The sequence below is a fragment of the Xiphophorus couchianus genome, chromosome 9 (assembly GCF_001444195.1).
Source record: "Xiphophorus couchianus chromosome 9, X_couchianus-1.0, whole genome shotgun sequence".
Lineage (NCBI taxonomy): Eukaryota > Metazoa > Chordata > Actinopteri > Cyprinodontiformes > Poeciliidae > Xiphophorus > Xiphophorus couchianus.
Window position 1 is genome coordinate 23,326,939 of NC_040236.1, and position 27,141 is coordinate 23,354,079.

The 27,141-nt window shown below is 40.3% G+C and overlaps 1 protein-coding gene across 2 annotated transcripts in view; it reads right to left on the reverse strand.

Moving 5' to 3' along the window:
- The window catches only part of rab6ba (RAB6B, member RAS oncogene family a), a 70,140-nt gene that overhangs the window by 22,123 nt on the left and 20,876 nt on the right, over positions 1 to 27,141 (reverse strand). For both annotated transcript variants that reach the window (XM_028028526.1, XM_028028527.1), the window contains exon 2: positions 24,136 to 24,194. In XM_028028526.1, coding sequence (XP_027884327.1) covers positions 24,136 to 24,194 — 59 coding nt within the window. The remainder of the gene's footprint in view (positions 1 to 24,135; positions 24,195 to 27,141) is intronic.

The window sequence follows — 27,141 nt, forward strand, 5'->3', positions numbered from 1 at the left end:
TAGACACATTAGCATTAATATACAACTCAAATACATCAAGTAGTTTGTTGATTTTAAATGGTTTTTACACTCTGTAGGGCTGTTTACAATCATGACTCACATCTTCCTCATCATCCACTTATGTACAGCAATAGCAATTTAATCATTCCTTTTATTGTGTCATAATGCAGATGGCAGTGTTCTTCTTCAAGGCGTGTTTACTTTCCGCTTCCAAGCCCACGGCTTCTTTGCTTTGCTGCCTGTCATGATCTCATCAGCTGCTCCGGCTCTGATGAGCCCAAACTGAGAAATCAATGCTAAGCTGCAGATCTGCATTTTGCTTCACCGTGCCGCTTGTCAGAGCTATTCATTTACAAAGATGTGGAAATATTGCCTGCGTCCTTTTGTGATGCAGATCTTTCTTTTTTAAAGGGAGAATTAAAAACTGTTCTGCTTTTTGCATATGCGGTATTCTTTGCCAAACCCTGAGGTAAGTGTAAATATTCTGCTAAGTAGCAAAGCTAAACGTATGAAAATAGAAACAGCTGGCCACGGCAGATGTGATCGGTGTGTTTTTCATGTAGAACTCTGAGATGTACAGGTGTGGCGCCGAGGGTGACCCGGACCTGCCCGGCCGGCTCCAGCTGCTTCTTTAAAGTCTGTGTGACCTGTGAGACTGCAGCATAATCCAGCTGGAGTCTGAGTTATAGATGGTCAACAGGTCCAGTAACACTGCAGGACTCTCAAGTAAAGATGGATATGATTTTCAGTACTTCTCCTGAAATACTTTACACAGTATTTGTACACTTTATCCACGATAAAATTCAAAGCACCAGACTTTGGAGATAAAAACAATATAAATGAATTAACGCAAAAAAATAAAAGAAAATAAAGAAAAGTTTCAATTCACTATTGCGCATCATTTCATACCATTTTTAATAGTGTGTGATGTTATTCTAGATTTAGGGTAAACTAAAATATGGCATTTTATGTTCTGAAATGTCCCTCTAACATACACACTCTATATAACTGACTGGTCCAAGAACAAGATACTAATTTAACTAAATATTTCACAATTTTAATAAAGTTGTTTAATGTACAACTCTTTGAGCCATTAGGAATAATAAATATTCATTACATTGAAACAATCCAAACAACTTGTGGTTAGGTAAATGAGCTTCATGCTCAGAATTGAATGCTAAAATACGGAAAGTTACAAAAAAATGTCTCTAAAAATTTCTTGCCAATTTTTACGACCATTATTAGTTTAATACCAACAAGTATTTTTGGTTGCATAATTAACCGTTTTTTGATAAATTTTTGCATTTTTTTTGGTGTACAAAAAGAAAAGTTCTGAAATATTTTTCCACCTTTGTTGATCTGTTCTTGGTCTTGGAAAGTCTGGTTTTGGTCTCGAGCAGTCTGGTCTTATCCTTGGTCTTAGAAGATCTGTTTTGGACTTGACCTTGGAATGTCTGGTCTTGGCCTGTCTAGACCAAAATCAGACCAGACCAAGGTCTTGGACCTGGAGGGTCTGGTCTTGGTCTTGGAAGAACCGGTCTTGACACCATCCCTGGTTTTCTGTTTTTTAGCAAATAGAAACAATTTTGGTGATTCTAACTGACCTAAAACAGGAAAAGTTGAGTCTGATTTAACTTAAGACAGTGAGAAAAAAATATAATCTATCTACATCTTTTAATTAGATGTGTGGAAAATATCTGATTGCCTTATTTTCCGCACTATAAGGAGCACCTAAAAACCTTCAATTTTCTCAAAAGCCGACAGTGCGCCTTATAATCCGGTGGCCTTATATACGGACCAATATTGAGCCACAACAGGTCTCGCAACTACGGTAAGCAGCCGCCGACTTCATTTTCCCCCGTAGAAGAAGAAGCGCGCGGTCCACGCTGGGTTTTGTGTAAAGACCCCAAAATGGCTCCTATTAAGAGACACGCTTACGACGCAGAGTTTAAGCTCAAGGCGATGAGTCACGCAGTAGAACACGGGAATAGAGCAGCAGCAAGAGAATTTAACATGAACGAATCAATGGTGCGGAAGAGGATATATATTGTGATTGCACTAACGTTTGATTTACCGTAACAGTATCAGACTGTTTTTTACGTGTTTATTGAATCGAGGAAACGTTCCCCTCCACTATATGTTATACCTTGCTGTTGTTAAAAGATAAACTGTGTCACAAAAATACCACGTCACTTACTTTACCTCGGGGAAAATAATAAAACAGCTGTTTATTCATTTTTGGGAATGAACGGAGTTGTCAGAACGCTGGTTTGTAATCTATTAATAAAGTTTGACTGACCTATCTGACTATTTTGTTGACATTCCCTTTATCGCAGTTCCATCTAATGGATGCATAACGTAACCCCAGCCTCTACTGTAGCGTCTATTCTATGCGCCTTATAATGCAGTGCGCCTTATATATGAAAAAAGTTTTAAAATAGGCCATTCATTGAAGGTGCGCCTTATAATGTGGTGCACCTTATAGTGCGGAAGATACGGTAAAAGTCTAAATTTGAAAAACTATTTGCAGTTGAAACCAAACATTAGATTTTACTTTACTACTAAACTGTGAAGTTTGAATATCAAGCACTGTCGAGGACTTAATACAGAAATCAAGCACTTGAAAACACCCAATTGAAATTCAAGCATGTTCAAAGATTTCTAGGGCCTACACAAACCCAGTTTCCTAAAAAGGGAGAAGTTCAGTGCTGCACTTAAGTTCAGTGCTGCATCTATTCACCAATGCCTAGGCAGGTGAATAGATGTATATGCCATGTTCGTCTTTGTTGTGCAATTCTGCAGGGTGCCCACTGCCCACTTTGACAGAACTGAGCATCAGCAGCTCGATCACGCACTTGTTTCCTTGGCGATGCCAGCAGCCACACTGGACTGATTCAGAGTCTGGCAAGGAGACAGGATGTCATTTATACTCCTCCATTAGACTCAGCCACATCAAGCACTGCTGGGGTCAAACTACACAGACTTAAAACACAAGAACTGGGGACATGACACAAAAAGGAACAAATCTGAAAAAAAAGGACTGAAAAATTAAATCAGGATATTAATACAAACTCTAGGTAGCTGCAAAATAGACTGCATTTTCACTATGCAAGCATAACAGACAATTAAGGAATAGTCTTCTTTGTATTGCTCTTAAAAAAGAAAAAACAAAACAAATCAAGAATATATTCAGTATTTAACAGCGTATTAAATATAGATATTTATTACTGCTAAACCAGATTGAAGATAAACATAGTAGGTTGTTGTTTTAGGAGAATAATAGAGATCTTCTAGGTTCTGTACTGCTTCCATTTTGAATATAGAATCCCTCAGACAGCTATACATGCAGAAATAAGATCATGGGAAATTATTAATGCTCTTCCTGTTTAATTTTTAACAGGCACATAATGTCAGGAGACTGGTCATACATGCCCCACCCATTCTGCTGCCAACTAGGGCTAAACCTGTCTTCAGTAGACAGGAGTGGTTCTAATAATCCCCCCCCCCCATCTTAAAATATCAAGTATAAATTTTGTTAGAAGTGAAACAGATATTAATCATCATTTAGTTACTTCTTGTACTCCATGATAACAGAGGTTTGGAAAATAAAATACATTCAGAGGAATGCCATTAAAATTAGGGCTGCAATATGTAAAAATATATATATATATTGCTATGATACTGGCAAATATTGTGAACTAAAAGAAATAATGAAAAGAAAAAAGCAAGAAGAAGTGTAAACTTCTTCCTTCTACCAACTAAAACGCATACTCCACATCAGCTACCCTCAGCATTTTGAAGGTTTCCTGCATAGCCTTTTATTTTTTTTATTTTCCAGACTATTGAAAAAACAATGAACAACATGTTTCATGTTTCAGACATTCACAAAGATGACTGAACCAGCTTTTGAGTCTGGTAATAGTTTTAGAGAGACTTCAGAAGAATTTGAAATCAGTCAGTCCAGATGGAGGACATAGAAAACACCTGTTGACACGGGAGCTCTTGAAACCTGAGATACAAAGTGCATGTTGGCACAGTCAGAAAGAGACCACACACAGACCAGAGCTTGAATATCTAATATGTTGCCCAAATTTCCTCTGCAGAAAACCTTCTTCTTAATTCTGCTTTTAAGAGAGAAAAAAAAGAAAAATCTTCTGACAGCTCTGGACAGCAGGACTTTCAAGGTCCTCCATCTAGTAGGAGCGCTGACAAACCGAGTGACCCTGAGTCACAGAGAGCCCAGAGGCATCTGCTCACAGCGCTGCCTTCAACAGCTTATTAAGAACACACAACGTGGTTCATCTGAGGTTTGCTGCCAGCACTGTTCAGGGGAGTAAATCTGTCCATGAACAAGTCTCCTTTCACAGACAGCGGGCTGATACAAATCAAAGTCCCCGAGACCCTGAACAGCACTGAAGACAGACAGAACAGGTTTTTTAAGACTACATTTCTCGAGTCAAGGCAAACATGGATGCTTCAACTCTGATCATCATTATGGTGTTGTGGTTAGAAGAAAAAGAAAAGCCAGTTTATTATTATGACAATGGTCCATGCTTGATATGGTGGGTAGATAGATAGATAGATAGATAGATAGATAGATAGATAGATAGATAGATAGATAGATAGATAGATAGATAGATAGATAGATAGATAGCATTTATTGTCATTGAACAGAATTCAACAAAATTTCCATTGCAGCTCCCGAGCAAAATGTCAAATATATACAGTATAAATAAGCAAACACACAATAATAATAATAACAATATATACAACTAAATTAACTAAAGGCCCTCAACCACACCAAAGAAGTAGCAGCAGGTCCAATTATGGCAAAGTACAGATAATGTGACAGTGCAAAGTGCAGAACAATATGGCTGTGTGGGGGTGGGGGATGTGTATGTGTGACTGCGAGGTTATGATATGTGTGAGAGGGGGGGCGGCAGGGAGTAATGGCTCTGACGGCTGTGGGGAAGAAACTGTTTCTCAGTCTATTTGTTGTAGTCCGTATATTCCTGTACCGCTTGCCTGATGGCAGCGGCACAAACAGTCTGTGGCCCGGGTGGCTGGAATCCATCGCTATGGATCCAGCTCTCTTCTTGACCCGGTCTGTGTAAATGGAGTCCAGGCCTGGGAGGGGGCATCCCACAATGCCTTGTGCTGTTCTCACCACCCGTGTCAGTTGTTTCCTCTCCAATGCTGTGCAGCTACCATACCACACAGTCATGTTGAGGCAGAGGATGCTCTCGATCATCGCCCTGTAAAAGTTCACGAGCAGCCGTGAGGAAAGTCCAGCCCGTCTCAGTTTCCTGAGGAAGAAGAGCCTTTGTTGTGCTTTCTTCACCAGGTGGGAGGTGTTTGTGTTCCAGGAGAGGTCAGAAGTGATGTGGAGGCCCAGGAACTTGATGTTGTCCACACGTTCCACCACTTCTCCATCTATGAGAAGGGGAGTGTGATCCGTCCTCCTGGACCTTCTGTAATCCACAATGACCTCCTTGGTCTTCCCTGTGTTCAGCACCAAGTTGTTGGCTGAACACCACTGAGTGAGCTGCAGAATCTCCTCTCTGTAGTGGGTCTCGTTGTTGTCTGAAATGAGACCCACTACTGTTGCGTCGTCCGCGTACTTCACGACTGTGTTGGTGGGGTGGATGGCCACGCAGTCGTGTGTAAACAGGGTGAAGAGAGCTGGGCTGAGCACACAGCCCTGCGGCGTGCCTGTGTTGAGGACCAGTGGGGACGATGTTGAGCCACTTATTCTCACCACCTGAGGCCTGTTGGTGAGGAAGTCTCTGATCCAGTGGCACAGTGAAGCGGGCAGCCCCACCTCGAGTAGCTTCAGCACCAGCTTGTCTGGGATGACGGTATTAAATGCTGAGCTGAAGTCTACAAATAGCATCCTGATGTAGGTGTTGGGATGCTGCAGATGGGTCAGGGCTGTGTGCAGAGTGATGGAGACAGCATCCTCTGTTGACCGGTTCGCTCTGTAGGCGAACTGAAGGCTGTCCAGGTTTGCGGGGATGAAGTCTCTGATGTACCTCAGAAGAATCCTCTCAAAGCACTTCATGATCACCGGGGTCAGAGCGACGGGCCGGTAATCGTTCAGGCTGGTGATGGACCTCTTCTTCGGTACAGGGATGATGGTGGAAGACTTGAGACACTCAGGAACCGTGGCGAGCTGCAGGGACAGATTGAAAATGTCCAGAAACACTCCTGCCAGCTGGTCGGCGCAGGTTTTCAGCGTCTGGCCTGACACCTTGTCCGGTCCTGGAGCTTTGTGGGTGTTGATCCTCCTCAGGGTGGACGTCACCTGATGCTTCTGTAAGACGAGGGGCTGGTGCTGCTCTTCCAGTTGGGGTAGATGTACGGCTTCTCTGCTGCCCGCCGTGTCAAAGCGGGCAAAGAAACTGTTTAAGGTGTCAGGCAGGGTGGGGTCGCGGCAGGTCAGCTGAGTGCTGTGTTTGTAATCCGTCATGGTTCTAATGCCTCTCCACATGCTTCGGGGGTTGTTGTTGATGAAATGTTCCTCAATCTGCTGTTTGTACTGGAGCTTGGCCTGCTTAATACCTTTTTTCAATTCCGACCGGGCCCTGCTATAAGCCAACCTGTCTCCAGACCTGTAGGCAGCATCCCGGGCTTTCAGCAGGGCCCGTACTGTGCTGTCCAGCCATGGTTTCTGGTTTGGAAACACTTTTATGGTCTTAACAGGGAGGACAGCGTCGGTGCAGAACTGAACATAGGACAGAACAGACGATGAGTATTCCTCCAAGTCTGCGCCGTCCCTGAACACACTCCAGTCTGTATGCTCAGAGCAGTCCTGAAGTGCAGAGGAGGCCTCCTCAGTCCAGACCTGAACTATTCTGGTGGTCGGCTTAGTTCTGCAGGCCAGAGGCTTGTAGACAGGAATCAGCTCCACTGAGATGTGGTCAGACATGCCCAGATGTGGAGCTGCTACAGCCTTGTAGGCTCCAGGGATATTGCAGTAGACCTGGTCCAAAATGTTATTGTCTCTGGTGGGAAAGTTTATGGATTTGTGGAATTTGGGAAACACAGCCTTCAGTTCCACGTGATTAAAGTCCCCCGCCACAATCACGGCCGCCTCCGGGTTGGAGTTCATCTGCACGCTGATCAGGCAGTACAGCTCCTCTAATGCTAGCTTAGCATTAGCCCTCGGTGGTATGTAGACGGCCACGATCACAATGGACGAGAGTTCTCTCACCAACTTGAAGGGTCTGCATTTCACCGCCAGATATTCCAAGTCAGGAGAGCAGAATGTTCCGACAGAGTGTGTGGCTGTACACCAGGCATTGTGTACATACAATGCCAAATCTCCGCCTCTGCCCTTACCCGAAGCTGCAGTCCGATCCGCCCGGAACAGAGCGCGCCCCGTTATCTCCACCGCTGCGTCCGGGATGTTATCCTCCAGCCAGGTCTCTGTGACAACAGTCACACAGCTGTCCATCCGGCGAGAGATAATCCGGAGTCGCATCTCGTCGATTTTGTTGACGAGGGACCTGGCATTGGCGAGGAAGAGGCTGGGGAGGGCCGGTTTATGAGGGCTAGCTTGTAGCCTAGCACGCACGCCGGCTCTCTTACCCCTCTTTTGTTTGCGCTGCCTCCTCCGTCGCCTTGGCAGCATGGGGGGAATGATCATAGTCCCAGGTGTTCGTAGCAGCTCTGGAGGAATAAAGTCCAGCTTGGTGGGTGTGTGAAGTCCAAACTGTGTTCCTATGTCCCACAGTTCTAATCTGCTGTAAGTTGTAACGGCTTCCAGTAGTGTGTTGAGCGAAGACATCAATAAAAACAAGCTAAAAAAAACGAAAACACGGGAGCTCCAAGCCGCAGCGTCTACACGCGCCGCCATCTTGTCGCCAATTTTACATCTTATGCCAAGTAACACAGTCACTTGGCATACGCGCAAAGGACGAAGCATGGATAGGGTTAAGGTTATGTCAGGGTGTGTTGATCTGGAGTCATTTGTTCTTTAAATCTGTCTGCTAGTTATTTTTTCTATGTGTTGATTTTGGAAGGAGTTTAATGAGGAAGAACTACTCCTTGGAAATATTTCAAAAGTAGCACCTTTTCTATCAAAATCACTCCTTTTGAGAGCAAATAATCATAAATAAATGCAAAATCCTGGAGGGACTCCTTAAACACACAGTGGAAGCCATCTTAGCACAACAGCAGAAGCTAACATCTACAGACTTCTTTATCTCCTCTCTTGGGGGTACAGCAAATCAGTACCAAGGATAATGCATGGTGCTCCAGGATTGGCTGCATTTATGCTTTGCAAAGTACCGTAGCACATAGGCATTTCAGCTTCCTAAGTTGCATTTTCTTCTGAGTATTTTAGACCTGCTCTATCTAATAGGCAGCGGTCCATTGTAATAGATATTATTCCAAATTTTAAAAAGATCAAAATTTCATTAGTTGCTGCTTTTCTGCTTTAAATTAAGTCATGTTCTACATTTGTTATAAATTTCTGTGTTAGCACTATAAAACTGTTAAAGTGTTAACACTCGGCCCGCGCCGGGCTTATTCTTTATATCGGTTAAGATTCCAACATTAAGAACATGTAAACAGAACATCCAAAGTTAGATTTCATAGCTGTAATAAGTTTATTGAGACAGTTAACCTGGAGCTCAAGATCAGGTTGACATAGAATAATGTTTACCCTAAACAAGTTGGAAAAAATGAGGAAGGCTTTTTTTCTTTTCTTTGTTTCCCCCCATAGACGGCGCTAAAATTTCTGCCTTCGAGTCTGTGTATGAAAACGGGCAGAAAAGAGCAGCTGATTCTGATTATTTGGGGAGAACAGACAGATGAAATCACAGCCTGGTGGCCAGGCTTGACTGACAGCTCCGACGCAACTGACAAAAGCGTGGAGTCTCCAGGGACCCCGGAGCCCTTTAACATGTGCTGCCAGGCAGCAAGGACGCCTGTCTCCGTCTCCCTCGGCTGAATGGCTGCTTGATAGGAGACTGCTGCTTTAAAAAAGGAGCAAATGCGGCTTGCCTCACTGACATCCTCTCGCTGCCGAGCTGCTGCAACGCTCAGTTTCATCTTTCTGACGGCCGTCGGTCACTAAACACACCGCTGCTCCTCTTTCAAATGACTCGGCCGCATCTGCTCGACTGTCCGAAACTTGACGAACGATTGATCAAAAATGCCAGCCGACAATCCCGGATGTAGAAGCTGGAAACCATGACGGTATAAATCTGCACGTCAGGACAGGTGTCTCCTGTGGGCTCTATTCAAATCAATTTTCAACTCTCATTGGACTAATATATCCTCCCCCCTCTGAGCAGCAGCACAAACACTCACTGATCTGATGCCTGCTGCATTTTAATTAAAACGTAAAGGTCTCTGGAGTTGAGCCAGAAAAAAAACAGCAAAATCACTCTCAGCTCTACCTGCTACTGAGAAATAGGATCATTGTGCATATATAACTAAGAATTAGGGAAAACTGAGTTACAGTTTTGATCCATGTCAATTAATCTATGACTAGCATCAGTATAGATGGGGGAAAAAAGCAGGAGCAAATTTTTCCCAAAGAATTTAGGGTTTTTTTCTAGAAAGATTTGGAAATGTCTGAGTTCCAAAAGTCAATATTCTAGAAAAAACTAAGAAAATATTAGATTAATTGCAGAAATTTTCTTGGAAAAAACAAACAAAAAAGAAGGACATTTTTGAGTTTGAAAAGCCCCAAAATTGCTAAAAATAAATCTCAGAAATTTTGAGGTGAATTTTAGAAATGTTCTAGGAAAAAAAACGTAGAAATTTTCAGAGATTCAAAAGTCAGAGATATCCAGAAAAAGATATCTAAAAAAATTTACCACTTTCCCCCCCCCCCAATCTACAAAGGGCCTAATATACCATCGTAATTAAATAGAGGTAATGAAGCCTTTTCTTTAAAACATACCTTTCCTTAAACAAGCAAACAGAAAACCAACCCGCTTGCCGCATTCCTCCCAGCTGTTGCAGCCACAGCTGTGTCGGCGTAAAGACTGACATTAAACACAATACGAGCGCTTCATTCAATAAGCAGATGCTTTCTATTCAGTGCCAGCCTGCTGCCTGTCCCTTCAGGTCTCATTACTTCCAGACTTCTGCAGAACGCCATTTATGTGTGAAACCAAGTCCCCACATACTTCTTATGATGATTACATTAAATGTTGGCTTGGATGGCTAATAGATATCCAGACTGGAGTTTATCCAGCACCACTTAGCCTGGGAATTACAGCAGCAGCCTTGGGGTAAGATCGACTACAGACAAGCCACACTGCCCCAGATGTATTGATAGAGCGTCTGCCACCTCTGAAAATGATGCAGACATAGTCATTCATAAATGATCATCATAAATTCTAGATAATAACAAATAAATGAACAAACGTGCACCAACATATTGATTGGTGCACATGCAGATCAGCAACAAACATGTACCACTTCTGTAGCAGAAGGCAAAAGTGGCAGCAGCTGCGAGGAACGATGCTGCTCCACTCGTGTTGCCAAGTGTCCAACAGCTGGACAGCGCAGCGGCGAAAGTCACCAGACAGAGAAAATGACCCCTGGAGGCATTAAATATCTTTACGTCCACTTGACAGGGTTTAAAGTTACAGGATGACAGAGTTTCAGTTAATTATCTGGAGGGAACAGTAGCTGTTCTGCTTCAGATTAGCATCAGGAACAAGAATAAACCCTCTCACTTTGAGCGCTATTGTGAATAACCTACAGATTTTCTGTGCAAATTAGTGTATAAGCTAAAATTAGCCTAAATGTGGCAGAGGGCTATAACTAGCATGTTGTCTTACATTGACTTCCTCAATTCGGTGTGCTAAACATAGCTAATAAATAAATTTAAAAAATAGCTAAAAAGCTTATTTTAGGGAAAAGGCTATTGCTAATGTGGGCAGTGCACTGCTAATGTTTGTACTAATGTCAATGTACTGCCTTCTGATTTTTACTTTTGCAAGACTAAAACTCAGATGTTTACTTCGTGGCACATGGTTACTAGAAAACCCGCTCATCTCTTAGCAACAAATAACAAGTGTTATCGTTCAAAAAACATAAAATTTCTTCTGCTCTTTTGAAATACTACTTAACTTACACTACTTAACAAGAATTGTGCAGATAGAAAAGTTAACATGTTGTTGTTTTTTTTGACCATTGGTGAAAAATATGTTATAGAACAGACATTCAACACAAAAGTAAAATCTGATTTATACTTCGTGGCAGTTCATTACCAGAAAAAAAACTTTCATCTCTTAACACCAAATTAAGTATTGTTTATAAAACATAAGTTATTTATAAATACTGCTTAGACACAAGAAATTTACAATTGGTCAATTTTGCAAAAGTAAAAATCAGATGTTTACTTCATGGCACTTGGTTACCAGAAAACGCGCTCACCTGATTTGAATTTGGCTATATATATATATATATATATATATATACATATATATATATGTATATATATACACACACACATAGTGGGTGGTGAAAGGAAGCGGCAGTTATTTTGAGGTGTAGAGTAATAGGTGCCTTCCATGCATTGCATGGAGGCATTGAAATGCCTTGCTTCAATGCCTCCAAGGCATAGCTATGTCTTGCTATACCTACATAGCAAGGCATAGCTATGCAGGCAATGCATACGGCCTGCCATGCATTGCTATGGCAGGCCCCAATAAGATGACCTTATTGTTATTTATCCATCAACACACTGAAGTGCTGTCCTATAATGGTTAGAATTAGAGAGAAGCTCTGTAATTGTGCCACTTCTATCAACAGTCACATCATCAATAATCAGCAGTGACCCCAATTTACTGGCAGCAATGCATGTCCATGTCTAATAAATGAGTTTATTATGGTTTGGACAATCAGCTCTTCCATTCCCCCTGAATGCAGATATCATTCCATTAATCAGCTTCGGGTAAAACATGTTGTATTCAAAAATCTTGTACGGGTTACATCAAGTTTGAGTTTCACATAAAGAAACTCTCATACTTATTTTATATAAATATAGCACTGTCAATCAATTTGTTTTCCAGGTTTTAATACTCAGGAAGGTTTAAAAGAAGTAATTTTGTCTCAAACGTCAATTTAGAAATGTTAATTTATAAACGGCTTGTGCTTCGGTGGAAGGATAATTAATAGTTGGAATATGTACAGTACATACTACCTTGGTTTTATCCAAAGATCCTTCAGAGTGTTATTTTAAAGTTCAATGTGCCGCTGAGCACACCACTTTGACTCTCCTCAGCACACCACTTTGACTCTCCTCACTTTTTAGGTCAAAATAGGTAATGCAAATCTGCACTATGTAATATTAATGTGTTATGCTTTTGAGATCAATCACATGAGTTAACTTTGTAAAAATGTAAAGTTAATTTTATTTCTTACTATTCATCAGCTCAGGGTACAAGCTATTTGAGGTCAACTTCCTTTTATAGACGGTGCATGCCTCCTCTTTTTATTCGACAAAACTAAACAGCCTTATGTTATACAGAGGAACCTCTCATCCTAAAGGCCCCCAAATGTGAGTTTTCTTCTAAATACACATATGTAGGATGTATTTGGAAGGCTAGCGATGTAGCAGGAGGCCCCCTGCTGCTACCATCATGCTACCGCTCTGCTGCTGCTACATGCACACGGTTTTCTCCTGGGCCTGCCACAACGACAAGCAGATGGCAAAGCAGCTCACTTCCAGAGCCATCAAGAGGTGTGTGCAACGTTGGCAAAAGTGCGATGTGTCTGGGTGAGAGCGTCACTCTGACAAAGCTGTTGTCTCGAGTATCATAACTCCGTACAATAACAATGTTATGACACTTTAACATTTTTGAAGCGCGAGTGGAAGAAAGTGCCTGTGAACTGGTTGCTTTTTAACTGCGAGCTACTAACAAAGATGTGAATGCAGCTAGAGCGTCAGGGTAGTGAAATATGAAATACTGAAATTTACATGGGTGGGTTATGAGTCCAGTGCAAAGCGGCCCAGGGTGAGTAAGTCATATTGCAGGTTGTTCCTGATTCCTAAATAAAATGATGTGATTCATAAGAAAAAAAACAAAAAACTGGGTGTCCTGGAAAAAAATAATTGTGTTCATTAGTATTTATGACGATGAGAAATATTCTGCATTCTGATGCACTTTAATATTCACACATTAGACTTTCTCTTAGCGCTAAAACAATAAGCACAATATTTCTCTTATTAAAATTGAACACTTTCAATGATTATCACAATACAGTTTGAGAATAAAAGTCTAGTTTGTAGGATTGAATCTGTTTCCATATGTAAAAAACAGATTAAAAATGTATTCAGGGGGGGTTGGTCACGTGATCCGGATCAGTATGGACGCTTAGGAGCTTGCTCTGCCCCAGGACCTTATTAATTTTATAACTTTCTACTTTTGACATCTGCATTCTGTCTGTTAAATATGGAGTGAAAATAGTGTCAAAAAGATTTGTGTGTGCGTAAAATGATTTGTGCGTGCGTAACAGGATTTGTGCATGCGTAAAAAGATTTGTGCGTGCGTAACAGGATTTGTGCGTGTGTAAAACGATTTGTGCGTGCGTAAAAAGATTTGTGCGTGCGTAAAAAGATTTGTGCGTGTGTAAAAAGATTTGTGCGTGCGTAAAAAGATTTGTGCGTGCGTAACAGGATTTGTGCGTGCGTAAAAAGATTTGTGCGTGCGTAACAGGATTTGTGCGTGCGTAAAAAGATTTGTGCGTGCGTAACAGGATTTGTAAACCTTAAAAATAAAATACATGTTGAAAAAGTACACACAAATCACCTGGTACGCACACACAAAACTGCAGTTACACACAAATCCGGTTACGAGTGCACAACTATTTTTGAGACTCATTTCACGCCTCGGTGGAAGCTCCAAGATTTGTGTGTAGATGGTGCGTTTACATGCTAGTAAAAGCTGGGACATCTGAGTTTTCTTCGGAACTGTTTCTTTTTTCCACAGTTCAATACATATTTCTCTCTTTACTTGTCTCGTGGCTTAGACATATTTTTGTGAGAGAAAAATACATATGTCATTACACCCACGTCTACTTTTTAATACTATAAGATTGTTTATATATGAATCCGCATTTGGGACCTATTCAACTGTAATTACTTGGGTAAAAAATTCAACCACTAGGTGGCGGAAGTTTATTCCGCTCTGACTGGGAAAAGCCTTCATTCAAACTGAGAGAAGAAACAAGAGAATGGCGGGTCAGCCGAGTGATCATGTTCGTGGTTTACCGTCCGAAGTTAGTGGATGTTAAAATTTGCACGTTTTCCTGACCGTTGTAATGCGTATTTTTTAGATTATTTCAGATTACGTTTTACGTTTCAAGTAGTTCGACCCAAAGTTCTCGCCCTTCTATAGCAATAGCTCATGTCTACGTTAGCTAAGCTACTATTAGTCCTCGATTAGTATCGGTCCAGTTTAAAACAGAATCTTCCTGGCCCATTACAGCTATGTCTACGTTTATCACCATGCTCAGCTAGTTTTATGATGCCGACAATAATGTAGGCTTAGGTGACGTCTTTTATTATTTGAAGGATTCATCCCAGTTCTCCTCACTAATTGTAGTTTTTGATTTAAATTTTTTTTTAGTTCTGCTACAGACTTATGTTTCGTCTATCACCTGTATATTTTATATCTTACTGTAATCACTTAAGATTTACTCTTCTCTACATTTCTTCCTGGAATATGATGGTCATTGCTTTCGTACCAGAAATAAATACGTAGAACATCTCTTAACAAATGTACAAATGTATTCTATGCCATACATATACATCTGCACCGTTTTTTATATTAGATTCATGCAGATCATCAATATTTCAAATTTTGAAAATATAACCTCATCCAACACTGAAGCCTTTGTAAGCAGCTGAATATAAGTGTAGTAACTCGGCTGAATCTTTAAAATATTAATATTTCTGTTACTTCATTATGAGCAAACCACATTTTTCATTACTTCCATGTGATGACTTACATTTTTGGACAGATAATATGTTAAGTTGTGCTTCACATTAACTAAATTGTAATTGTAGCCATCTAGTGAAATTATATTTCTATTGTCCCCAAAAAGTGCTAATAATGTATGTGTTTTCCACATTTCAGTCAGTGTTCAATTTTTCACTTTATAAATTGCATAGTTGAAAAAGGACATATACAAATTAAATATGGAATATTTTATTAATTATCTGCCAGATAATTAATAAAATATAATTATAATAAATTATAATAAAAGACGTCACCTAAGCCTACATTATTGTCGGCATCATAAAACTAGCTGAGCATGGTGATAAACGTAGACATAGCTGTAATGGGCCAGGAAGATTCTGTTTTAAACTGGACCGATGCTAATCGAGGACTAATAGTAGCTTAGTTAACGTAGACATGAGCTATTGCTATAGAAGGGCGAGAACTTTGGGTCGAACTACTTGAAACGTAAAACGTAATCTGAAATAATCTAACAAATACGCATTACAACGGTCAGGAAAACGTGCAAATTTTAACATCCACTAACTTCGGACGGTAAACCACGAACATGATCACTCGGCTGACCCGCCATTCTCTTGTTTCTTCTCTCAGTTTGAATGAAGGCTTTTCCCAGTCAGAGCGGAATAAACTTCCGCCACCTAGTGGTTGAATTTTTTACCCAAGTAATTACAGTTGAATAGGTCCCAAATGCGGATTCATATATAAACAATCTTATAGTATTAAAAAGTAGACGTGGGTGTAATGACATATGTATTTTTCTCTCACAAAAATATGTCTAAGCCACGAGACAAGTAAAGAGAGAAATATGTATTGAACTGTGGAAAAAAGAAACAGTTCCGAAGAAAACTCAGATGTCCCAGCTTTTACTAGCATGTAAACGCACCATCTACACACAAATCTTGGAGCTTCCACCGAGGCGTGAAATGAGTCTCAAAAATAGTTGTGCACTCGTAACCGGATTTGTGTGTAACTGCAGTTTTGTGTGTGCGTACCAGGTGATTTGTGTGTACTTTTTCAACATGTATTTTATTTTTAAGGTTTACAAATCCTGTTACGCACGCACAAATCTTTTTACGCACGCACAAATCCTGTTACGCACGCACAAATCTTTTTACGCACGCACAAATCCTGTTACGCACGCACAAATCTTTTTACACACGCACAAATCTTTTTACACACGCACAAATCTTTTTACGCACGCACAAATCGTTTTACACACGCACAAATCCTGTTACGCACGCACAAATCTTTTTACGCATGCACAAATCCTGTTACGCACGCACAAATCATTTTACGCACACACAAATCTTTTTGACACTATTTTCACTCCATAGTTAAACGGTCCATTGGAGATGCCGAAGTCGCAGCGTGACAAGGAATTCCCTATTTTTTCATCGACGGGCAAAAAAACCCCCACTCAACAGCACACACGTGCGGCTAGCGAAGCAGAGCTAACTGTTGCTGGCCCTTCGGAGCCAGCGGCAGCTAACCAAGCTACTATGGAGCAGATTTTGGCCGAGGTAAAATCCGTAGCCTCCCGGGTAAATGGAATGGATGAATCTGTCGGTGCCCGTCTCGATGGCATCGATGGCACTTTGAGTGAGATAAAGATATCCATTACCTCTGTGGAGGAATCCTTATCGTCTCTGTCCAACCGAACATCACAGCTGGAGAAGCGAGCGGAGGAGGCCGAGGAAAGGATTTCCGCTGCGGAGGATCGTTCGGAGGACCACAGCTCTCGCTTAGCCGCCATGGAAAAAACAGTGGAGCGTCTTCTACTGAAAGTTGACGACTTGGAGAACCGCAGCCGCCGCAACAATCTGAAAATCATTAATCTCCCCGAGGGGGCGGAGGGCTCTACCTCTTTGGTGGATTTTCTCCAGTCCGCTCTTCCAGCTCTGGTTGATCTTCCTGCCGATTTTCCTTCGCTGGAGATCGAGCGGGCTCACCGAGCCTTGGCCCCCGCTCCCGATCCGGGCAAACCTCCGAGGAGCGTTCTGGTTCGGTTCTTAAGATTCTCTCAACGGGAGGCTGTGCTCAGGGCTGCTTTGAAGAAACGTGATATTCGACATGGCGGCTCCCAGCTGCGCTTCTACCCCGATTTGTCCTCTGAGGTCCTGCGTAAGCGACAAGAGTTTGATGCTGTTGGGAGAGCGCTGGCTCGGCTCAACAAGTATCGTGGATTTGCTTACCCAGCTCGCCTCCGTTGTCTGCATGAGGGTCGGATTCTCCTTTTTGACACTCCGGAGTCAGCTGCTGTGTTTTTGGACTCTATAAAGTGAGGTATCTCTTTCGCTCTCCATTGCTGTTGTTTTTGTTCTCGATGGCGCAGTAGAGAGTCTGACTGCTCTCCGAGTCGTTTCTGACCGTTTCGTTCCTCTCACGCCAAGTTTTGGACTATGAAAGCGTGACTACACTACGAACAATTTCATTTTGTATACTTAAGGTGTCTTGAACTATTGTATTGTATCTAAATATTCATTCTCTCTTCTATTAGAGAGAACGGAAACGAATATAAGCAAGGCAATGTATGCCAATATTGGTCTGTAATTCACTTATTCATGTATCAATATTATTTCACTTTTTTACCAATATTATTACATTTTATATTTTCCAATTTTCTATGGAGGGAGGATATTAGGTGGTGTTCAATTTTCGTCCAGGGGCACTGATGCGGTTTCTTGTTGTCCTGTTTGTTTCTGTGATCACACTGTTTAGATACAGTATTGTGAAGTTATATTTAGATTTTTTGGTGACTTCTTTTGGGATGTTTCTTTCCTGCCAATTGGGGGCAGGATTTGGGAGGGTATGTGCTGCTTGTCAAGGGGTTTTGTCTTGTTCTTTTTTGTTTTGTTACTCCACAACAATCTTGGTTTTCTCCTCCTCATGTCTCTTTTTGATTTCAGTATTTCATTCATCTCCTTCTAACATCATTTATAATACCTTACGCCAGTATGCCTCGGCCACTTAATCTCATTTCCTGGAATGTCCAGGGTTTAGGCCATGTAATCAAGAGGAAGAAAATTTTGACTTTTTTGAGGAAGCAGGGAGCTGATATTGCTCTTCTTCAGGAGACTAGGCTATCTAGGGTAGAACATCTGAAACTCAAAAGAGACTGGGTGGGCAATGTTTATTCTTCTTCTCATCCACAGAACAAAAAGGGCACAGCCATCCTTATTAACAAGAATCTCCCCTTTACCCTCTTACATGAGGAAAGCGATTCGGAAGGTAGATTTAGTCTGATTAAAGGTTCAATTGCTGGTCAATCTATAACCATACTCAATGTCTATGCCCCTAATAATGATTCACCTAACTTCATTTCGCAAGTAATTTTATTGTTTAGTCAGTGTTGTGATGGTTTTGGCGATTTCAATTGTATAATGGATGCCGGTTTAGATAAATCCACATGTGTCCAACCCCAAAGCTTCATCTGCTCTTAAAGAATTGTGTTCAGACATTGGGTTGATCGATGTGTGGCGTCAGCTGAACTCCAAAGTAAAGGACTACTCTTTTTATTCACATCCTCATAACTCATATTCTAGACTTGATTATTTTTTTATCCCAAAATCCTACCTACATTCTGTTCTGTCTTGCTTTATGGGTTCAATTGCCCTTTCAGACCATGCCCCTATTTATTTACAATTTGAATCTTCATTTAATACTGTGAGGACTCCCATTTGGAGATTTAATACCTCGTTCTTCAACAACAACTCTTTTTGTGCCCTTGTTAGGAATAATCTCTTACAGTACTGGTCTGATAATGAGTCTTCTCCAGTTTCTTCTGCCATGATTTGGGATGCGGCCAAGGCCACCTTAAGAGGGCAGCTCATTTCCTATAGCTCTTTTCAGAAAAGAGTTTTGGAGGAGAACAGAAAAAAATTGGAGAATGAGGTGTCTAGGTTGGAGCATATACATAAACAGTTTCCTACATCAGGGAATCTCAAGGCATTAGTTGCTGCTAGGACCAAGCTGAATATGGACTATACTCGCCATGCCCAGAAGCTGTTACTCTATACTAAACAGAAATATTACGAGTTTGGTAACAAGTCAAGCCGTCTGCTTGCCTATCAATTAAAGAACCAAATCAACGATCGCTCTATCAATATGATAAGAACCTGCAACGGGGATGTTACCTGTGATCCATCTGTTATTAATAACACTTTCAAAGACTTTTATAAATCCCTTTACACGGCTGGTAAAATAGAATCAGATATTGTTTCCTATTTAGATGGTGTTCTCTTACCCTCAATTTCAGAGGAGGCTTGCTCCGCCCTTGATGCTGCTTTTACTCCTGAGGAGGTTTGGGTGGCAATCCAATCAATGCCAAATGGAAAATGTCCTGGTCCTGATGGATTTCCACTGGAATTTTTTAAGAAGTTCTGGCCCGAGATCCATCCCATCTTTTTACCTGCTATAAACGATATCTTAGCAGGAGGTGTGCCTCCGTCTTGGAGTTTTGCTTCTATTAGCTTATTGTTGAAGAAAGATAAAAATCCCCTAGATTGCTCATCCTATAGACCTATTAGTCTCCTTAATGTTGATTACAAAATTGTTGCTAAGGTGTTGGCGCGGAGACTAGAAAAAATTCTTCCAAAGATAATAAACCCCGACCAGACAGGTTTTGTAAAATCTAGATATGGAACAGACAATGTGCGTCGTGCTCTAAACGTTATTCATTATCTTAATCAACATAAAGACCCTGCTTTGCTTATCTCTCTTGATGCAGAAAAGGCCTTTGATCGGGTAGAATGGCCCTTTTTATTCCTAGTTTTACAGAAATTTGGCATGGGCCCTAATTTTATTAACATGATTAAAGCCTTCTATTCCAGTCCAGTAGCCATGGTAAATACTAACGGTTTGCTGTCAGACAGCTTTTCTGTTCAGAGGGGTTGTAGACAGGGGTGCCCCTTGTCTCCTTTGTTGTTTACGTTCATTGAACCTTTAGCTGTGGCTATTAGATCTAACCCAGACATATCTGGAATTAGGATAGGTGAAGATCACCATGTGATCTCTCTTTTTGCGGATGATGTCCTTTTATACCTGAAAAACCCAAATAAATCGGTCCCGGCTGTACTTAGTTCCATAGATAAATTTGGTGCTCTTTCTGGTTATAAAATTAATTTAGGCAAGTCTGTCGCTTCTCCTTTCAATATCCCCCAAGATATGATGCTACAACCTATTTTTCATACATCTAAAAGAGGTTTCAAGTACTTGGGCATTTTTATTACCCCTGATCTGAAAGACCTATTCCCATCAAACTACTCCCCCTTAGTTCAGAACATTAAGAATGATCTGTCGAAATGGTCTACTTTACCTATATCACTTCTTGGTAGGGTTAATACAATAAAAATGAATATTCTCCCTCGCTTAAACTACCTGTTTCAAAACCTTCCTTGCTATTTGTCCCTTACATTCTTTAAATCACTTAATTCTCATATTTCTCGTTTTATTTGGAACAATAAGCATCAACGAATTAGGTTCTCCACTCTTACTAAACCCAAGCAGTTGGGAGGTTTATCTTTACCCAATTTGCAGCTCTACTACTGGTCTGCTCAGCTTAAAATGATGTCTGACTGGTTTTCTAGTAGAGACACCTGCTTATGGCGGGGCCTTGAATCTTTTTCATGCTGTCCTAGAAGGTTAAGTTCTCTCCCTTTTATCAATAACTTAGATCAATTGGATTCATTGAAGGAAAACATGGTAGTTTATAGTACTTTGTTAGCTTGGCAAGACATAAGGAAATACTTGAATATTCCCTCCTTTATCTCAATTAGATCTCCCCTGACTTTAAACCCAGACCTACCAACTTCTATTAGAAGTATTGGCCTATTGAGCTGGTCTTGTTCTGGTCTGAATGATTTCTCTGATTTGTTGATTTCCGGTGCTATCAAATCATTTAATCAAATCAGGGACAAGAGCAACATTCCTCAGAAAGATTTTTATAAATATCTTCAAATTCGACATTTTATGGATTCGTTATTTCGGTCCAATGCATTCCGTAGCGAACTGACAGACTTAGAAAATGTTCTGGTTTCCACCAATTCTCCTAAAGGTCTGATTTCCAAATTCTATGCATCCTTACTCTGCTCTGTACCATCAAGCTTTGACTCTGTCAAGCGGTTGTGGGAGCGTGATCTGGAGATGAAATTCAGCCCTTTAGATTGGCTTAAGATTTGCAATGGAACCTTTCCTCAATGCACTTCTATTTCTATAAAAGAACAGAATTTCAAACTTTTCTATAGATCCTACTATACCCCTGTTCGTCTTCAGAGAATGTTCCCCAACCGTTCCAATCTGTGCTGCAAATGTTTGAGGCACAGAGGTACTTTTCTCCATCTATTCTGGTCATGTGATTTATTAAGGACCTTTTGGAGGGACGTACATTTGGTGATTGAAAAGGTTTTGGGTGTTCGCTTTTCTTTGTCTCCTGTGTTCTATCTTCTAAATGTTTCCCCCAATCATTTCGATGCACATTCTAAATCCTTGTTTACGATTCTTCAATTTCTTGCCAAGAAATGTATTTTGTTACAATGGACTTCTCCTTCTGCCCCCACAGTAAATATGTGGCTCACACAGATATCTGTTATCCTTCCTTTGGAAAAGCTGACCCATGATCTCAATCACAAATCAGATAAATTTTTGACACTTTGGGGTCCCCTTGAGTCTTTTCTGCTTGGTCCCTAGGATTTTATTTTATTTTTTATTATTATTATTTTGTTTTATAGCTCTATTTATTCTTGCCTGCTTCTGTTTCCCCGCTCTTGATGGCTGAGGGATGACGTGGACTGGAGGAGAGGATTGACACCCTGTTTCTCGTGCTTGTGGGGTATTTTGTTGTAGATTTTTTTTTTTTTTTTTTTTTGTGTGTGTGTGTGTGTTCGTTTGTTTGTTTGTATGTGTGTGGCGGCACAGGTTTCTTCTTTGTTCTTTATATTGTAACGTATCTAAAATTAATAAAAATAATAATAAAAAAAAAATGTATTCAGAAAATATAATAAAATTGCTAGTGGGTGATATGAACTTAAACGATATTTTGTGATAATGAAAGCATCATTAAGTTCTTTTGGTTGTGACTATATTCCTCTTAACAAAATGTGTAATCCACTTCTGTAGGATATCACTCACTAAACTGCACACAGCAATTGCATTTAAACATATTTTCAAATTTATTGATGTTTATTCATACTCAGTGAAAAAACAGCAGAGATAATAGTAAAACTATCAATCCCAGAAATATCACAGTTTTGAGAGATTTTAAACAATCAAAATCTATCGCAACAACAATAAATCAAAACTCATAAGAAATACATTGTGATAAATGATGAACAATATGATAAATGCCCGCCCCTAAATAAAACACTGAAAGATTTCTGAAAGTGGCCAATTTTGAGACGGTGGTTCAAATCCAACAGCTGTGGGTCCGATTTCATCCTCCTCCTGCCACATGCTAATATGCCACGGTGTATAAAAGTGTGTAGTTTGTGAGCACAAATCACTATGTCTATCAAAGCGCTCTATGAATTCAGTCCATTTACCCTTCACTAGATTCTCTGCAGGACTGCAGGATGCTATGGATTAACAATGGCACTTTCTCAACTGTACTAATCCCATTTGCAAAATATGTAAATATGTTTCAGTACGACCAGGAAAATAATGTAAATTAAGTTCAACATAGTATTTGTAGTCTCTTCTCTATTTTGAAAGAACCTCAGCCATATTGTCTATTAGGTCTGTTGTATTGCATTTTAAAGTATACAGTTATCATTATTGACATTTCCTCTTTGCCCTTTTTTATTGTTTAATGTTTCAGTTCTTACTATATAGCATGCTGTTTTTCCAGCAATTAACCACAAAAACCATGACTGGTGTCCATCATTTATCCACCAGCTGTTCTGGTTTAGTGTAGTTTGTGGTTAAACCGTCCTCATCTTCATGTGGCTCACATGCTGACATCTTGGGACCAAGATGACGCCAAACAATCGATCAGTACTGCCCAGCTTGTGAAGCTACAAACAGGATGTTCTCAGAGGGGAGCTTCACAGAGTGTGATCAGCAGGTTGCAACAGCAACATAAACTCAGAGTCTATCATAGGAAGATCTAGTTGGTTAGAAATGGACCTCTAGGGGCGTGCTGTGGTGGCGTAGGGGATAGCGCGACCCGCGTTTGGAGGCCTTGAGTCCTCGACGCGGCCGTCGCGGCTTTGATTCCTGGACCCGGCAATATGTGCCGCATGTCTTCCCCCCTCTTCTTCCCCCTTTCCTATCAGTCTACTTTCATATAAGGGACACTAGAGCCCACAAAAAGACCCCCTGGAGGGGAGAAAAAAAGAAAAAGAAATGGACCTCTGTTTTTTGTATCACCCACTGGTGTATTGCTACCCGTCCACGCCCGCCGCCTCCCACTTCAAAACAGCATTGATCTGGTTACTGATGTTGAAATGCCATAATTTGGAGTATAACTGCATGTACACAAAAAGATAAATCAATTTCTTTTTTTTATTTATTTCAAGTTCAGCTCAAACTTATTTGCTTTCCTTGCTTTGCCTGCTCTAATAACCACAATGCGACGCTGCAGTTCTTAACGTAACCTCTTTACATATATTAGATCGTGAACTAAATTAGCTAAAAGACACGGAAATTCTCATTCTACGCTATCCATAAGGGTGAAAGATTTATGTGTAATTCCAGTTTTATAACTGCGTAAGTAGATCCTTTATTTTTTTTTTTGCTTTTAAAGCAATAAACCCGCAGGCGTTATTAAAGCGTCTGCAGGCCTGCAGATGCTCACGAAGATCTCCAGAAGTGCTGGAGCTGCAGAAGCAATATTCTGTTTTCAGGATTGCGAGTGAGGTTCAGCTGCTCTGCAAAACAGACTTAAAACAAAACAAAAAAACCCCCCACTAATCATCATGGGAAAATAGGTACTTTTGAAGCTTTTCGACTCAAAAGTCGAAAAGCTGTTTTAACATGTTCTGTCATTTTACACATGGCGGATATTTCTGGTAAAGCTGGTTTTTCTGGAGTACATGTGTTTGATTCATAAAGAATATCAAAAGAAAGGCTTACAACCCTTGTGACTGATTGAAACACATAAGTTGTAACATTACAGACTAAATAACCAGCTACATAAACAACCACTTACCTGATATGTGTTGTCAAAGCTGTCATACATGAACCGTGTGATCAGAGATGTCTTTCCAACTGCAAGACAAGAAAAGAAAACGATAGTTTCCATTAGAGGATGAACGAGACATTCAGGAAGTAGACTTTCTGTCATGGTTGTCAAGCCTGGTGAGGGAGCTCATTAGAGCGAAGAGGTGACTGAGGAGGGTCAGGTGTGGCATCTGGTCCACATGTAATTGGAGTCAATCTGTTGCTGCAAATCATTTGGATTTCCTAAAAGCTGGGAACTTTTAATAGCTTTTAATATAAAAAAACATGGAGGTGAAATCCAAGAAAGCAGAGTTTGTTTACTTTAAAGCAAATGGTAAATAAAGTAAATATTTCCAATGTTGGATGATATATAAACAGTTGGAAGGATGGGCAGATTGATAGGACGGACAGGTAAAGGGATGGAGGAACAGACGGACAGATGGATGGATAAATAATGAAGGGATGGATGGACAGAGAAAGGATGGATGGCTGTACAATGCCTGTAAAAATATTTACTCCTTTGGATGCATTACCCTTTTTATTGATTTTACAAATCAATCATGATCAACAAAATCTGGCTTTACCGGCATAACTACAAAAAACCGTTTGATGTCAACGTGAAAACTAATGTCTACTATATAAAGACAATTAAATAAAAAAATAAAACCAACCCAAAATAAGTGACTGCATAAATATTCACCTCATTTAAAGTGACTGACCTAATTCAACAGAGGTCCAGCTATGTGGTGCTAAAAGATGAAAGGTTGCTGAAAAGTATAAGTCATACAAGTACAAATCTAAGGTCCTGAATATCCCCTGGAGTTTAGTTGAATCCATTATCAAGAAATGGGAAGAATATGGCGCATGTGTAAATCTGCCCCTATCAGGTTGTCTATTATTCTCCAGACCTGAAATATACTTAAAAATGAAATCCTAGACTTTTCCAAACTGCATAACACTTTTACATAAAAACACCATCAGATAACGAAGATTTTTTTACATGGTTTTCTCCCTACATTCACGTATTCCTGTTCACAAACAGAGCAGACAGTAGTTATATGAAGCCTGAGAGCGAGCCACTGAACGCTTTGATTAGAATATACAATGATTGCTGTGATGATTGAGTTTCCAAGTAGGCCTGAAACGTGTCAAGAAAGCAAAACATTGTTGAATGTCGCAATTATAAGACTTGCGTTAAATAACTAAACAAACACTTTAGTGTTATTGTCTTTGTGCTTCGGTTCACTACCCGTGAACTGAGCACTTAAATATTCTGGATTAAAATAACTACATTATTTCCAGCAACATTGTTTCACTGAAAAGCTTGAAACAAGCAAATGAGCATCCTAAGTGCAGGAGAAAATAGCTTCTTAATGAATCTAGAAGCGCAACTACCGTCGTACATTTACACTGCTGAAAGCAAACACATTTTCCACATTTTGGCCATTCTAATCAAAAACTTTTATAGTGTTTTAAAGCATTAGAAAACAAACAGCAGAATGATCACAGTTTAAGAAAAATGCTGTGGACAAGCTTAAAGTCAAAATCTTTCGAGCTTTGACTATCCCACTGAGCAACTCAAAAGTTTAAAGGTAACCATTACAAATAACAGCTTAGTCAAAGTCCAAATTAAACTGCAATTCAGAATCTGTCGGAAAGACTCAAAACTCTGAAACGCAAACTGAATACAAAGGCAAAACAACATATCAAAATTATGCATGTTATTTTCTTTTGCTTCCCAATTATACCCCACTCTGTGTTATTGTATGATAAAATCCCCAAAAAAAACATTCAGAATGTGTTGTAACATGAAACACAACACATGGTTTAAGGTGCAACATTGGACAAAGTGACATTAAGTTAAATATTCAACAAAATGCACAGCCTTTCAAAACATGTGCTCAGAATATGATATGAATTCACAGTGCAAACAGTAAATGAGAATAATCTTAAACTACATGGCTTTTCTCCGCTTAGGTCCGATGGTCATGACTCGAACATAATCATCTAGGAGATAGAAATTTAGCTTTTTATTTATTTTAGAGATACTAATAGCATGCTACATCATCATTAATCATTTACAGAAACCGGTTGGATGCAAGTGTCCAAGTGATAGATAGTTCTTAATTATGTTTATCTCATAAATTTTATTAATGAAAGGTACTGAAGCAGGAAAAATACAGAAGCCAACGGGATTCGACTCAAAACTCTGCTTGTGTCTTTTCTACAGAAGGGAAGATAATTGATGATAAAATAGTTGTATCTGTGACTTCTATGTCTTTCACTCCAGAGTAATAATTTCTCAGTGCAACAGTATAGTCCGCCTCCCCGCCCAAAACGTCAACATGTACAGCCTGGAGAGTAGTCACTCAGGGGTTTTATTGCTCTTAAAGGTTGGTGAAACTGAACTCATTATTTATGCAACAGAAACCAACCGCAAGTGAACACTTCAAATACACAGCGACAGCCTCCCTCAGCAAACATAATCTGTGCTATATTCACAGTTCATCAAATGGGCAGCCCAGTTGCAATTGTTTACAGGAAGATTTTATCAGCCAGACTAATTACATGCGGCTGTGCCTTCACTTAGTTTCCATAGCTGCGAGGCACAGACTGATGTGCAGCTACTGATTATTTACACTGATTTATTAATACATCATCTGAATAACTTTGCTCCAAAGCTCTTATTTTGGGCACAAGCCATCTGACTTAAAGGTAACCTAGTATCTCATTATTCTAGTGTGCACAGACCTAAAAAGTTAATAAATTATATATATAATATTAGATCCAAACTGCCTTGACCAGCAGGTGGCAGTAAAGCCCATAAAGTTAGCTTGATTGCAAACAAAGTAGATGCATGGGACTCATTGGCACATGTTCAGAGTTTATAAGTCATAACTATATAAATCCACAGCTTCGTCAGAAACAACCAATCAGAACCAGGAGGAGGGGCTTAGCGCTGTCAGTCATGCTCACACCCTCCCCCTTGCTCTCT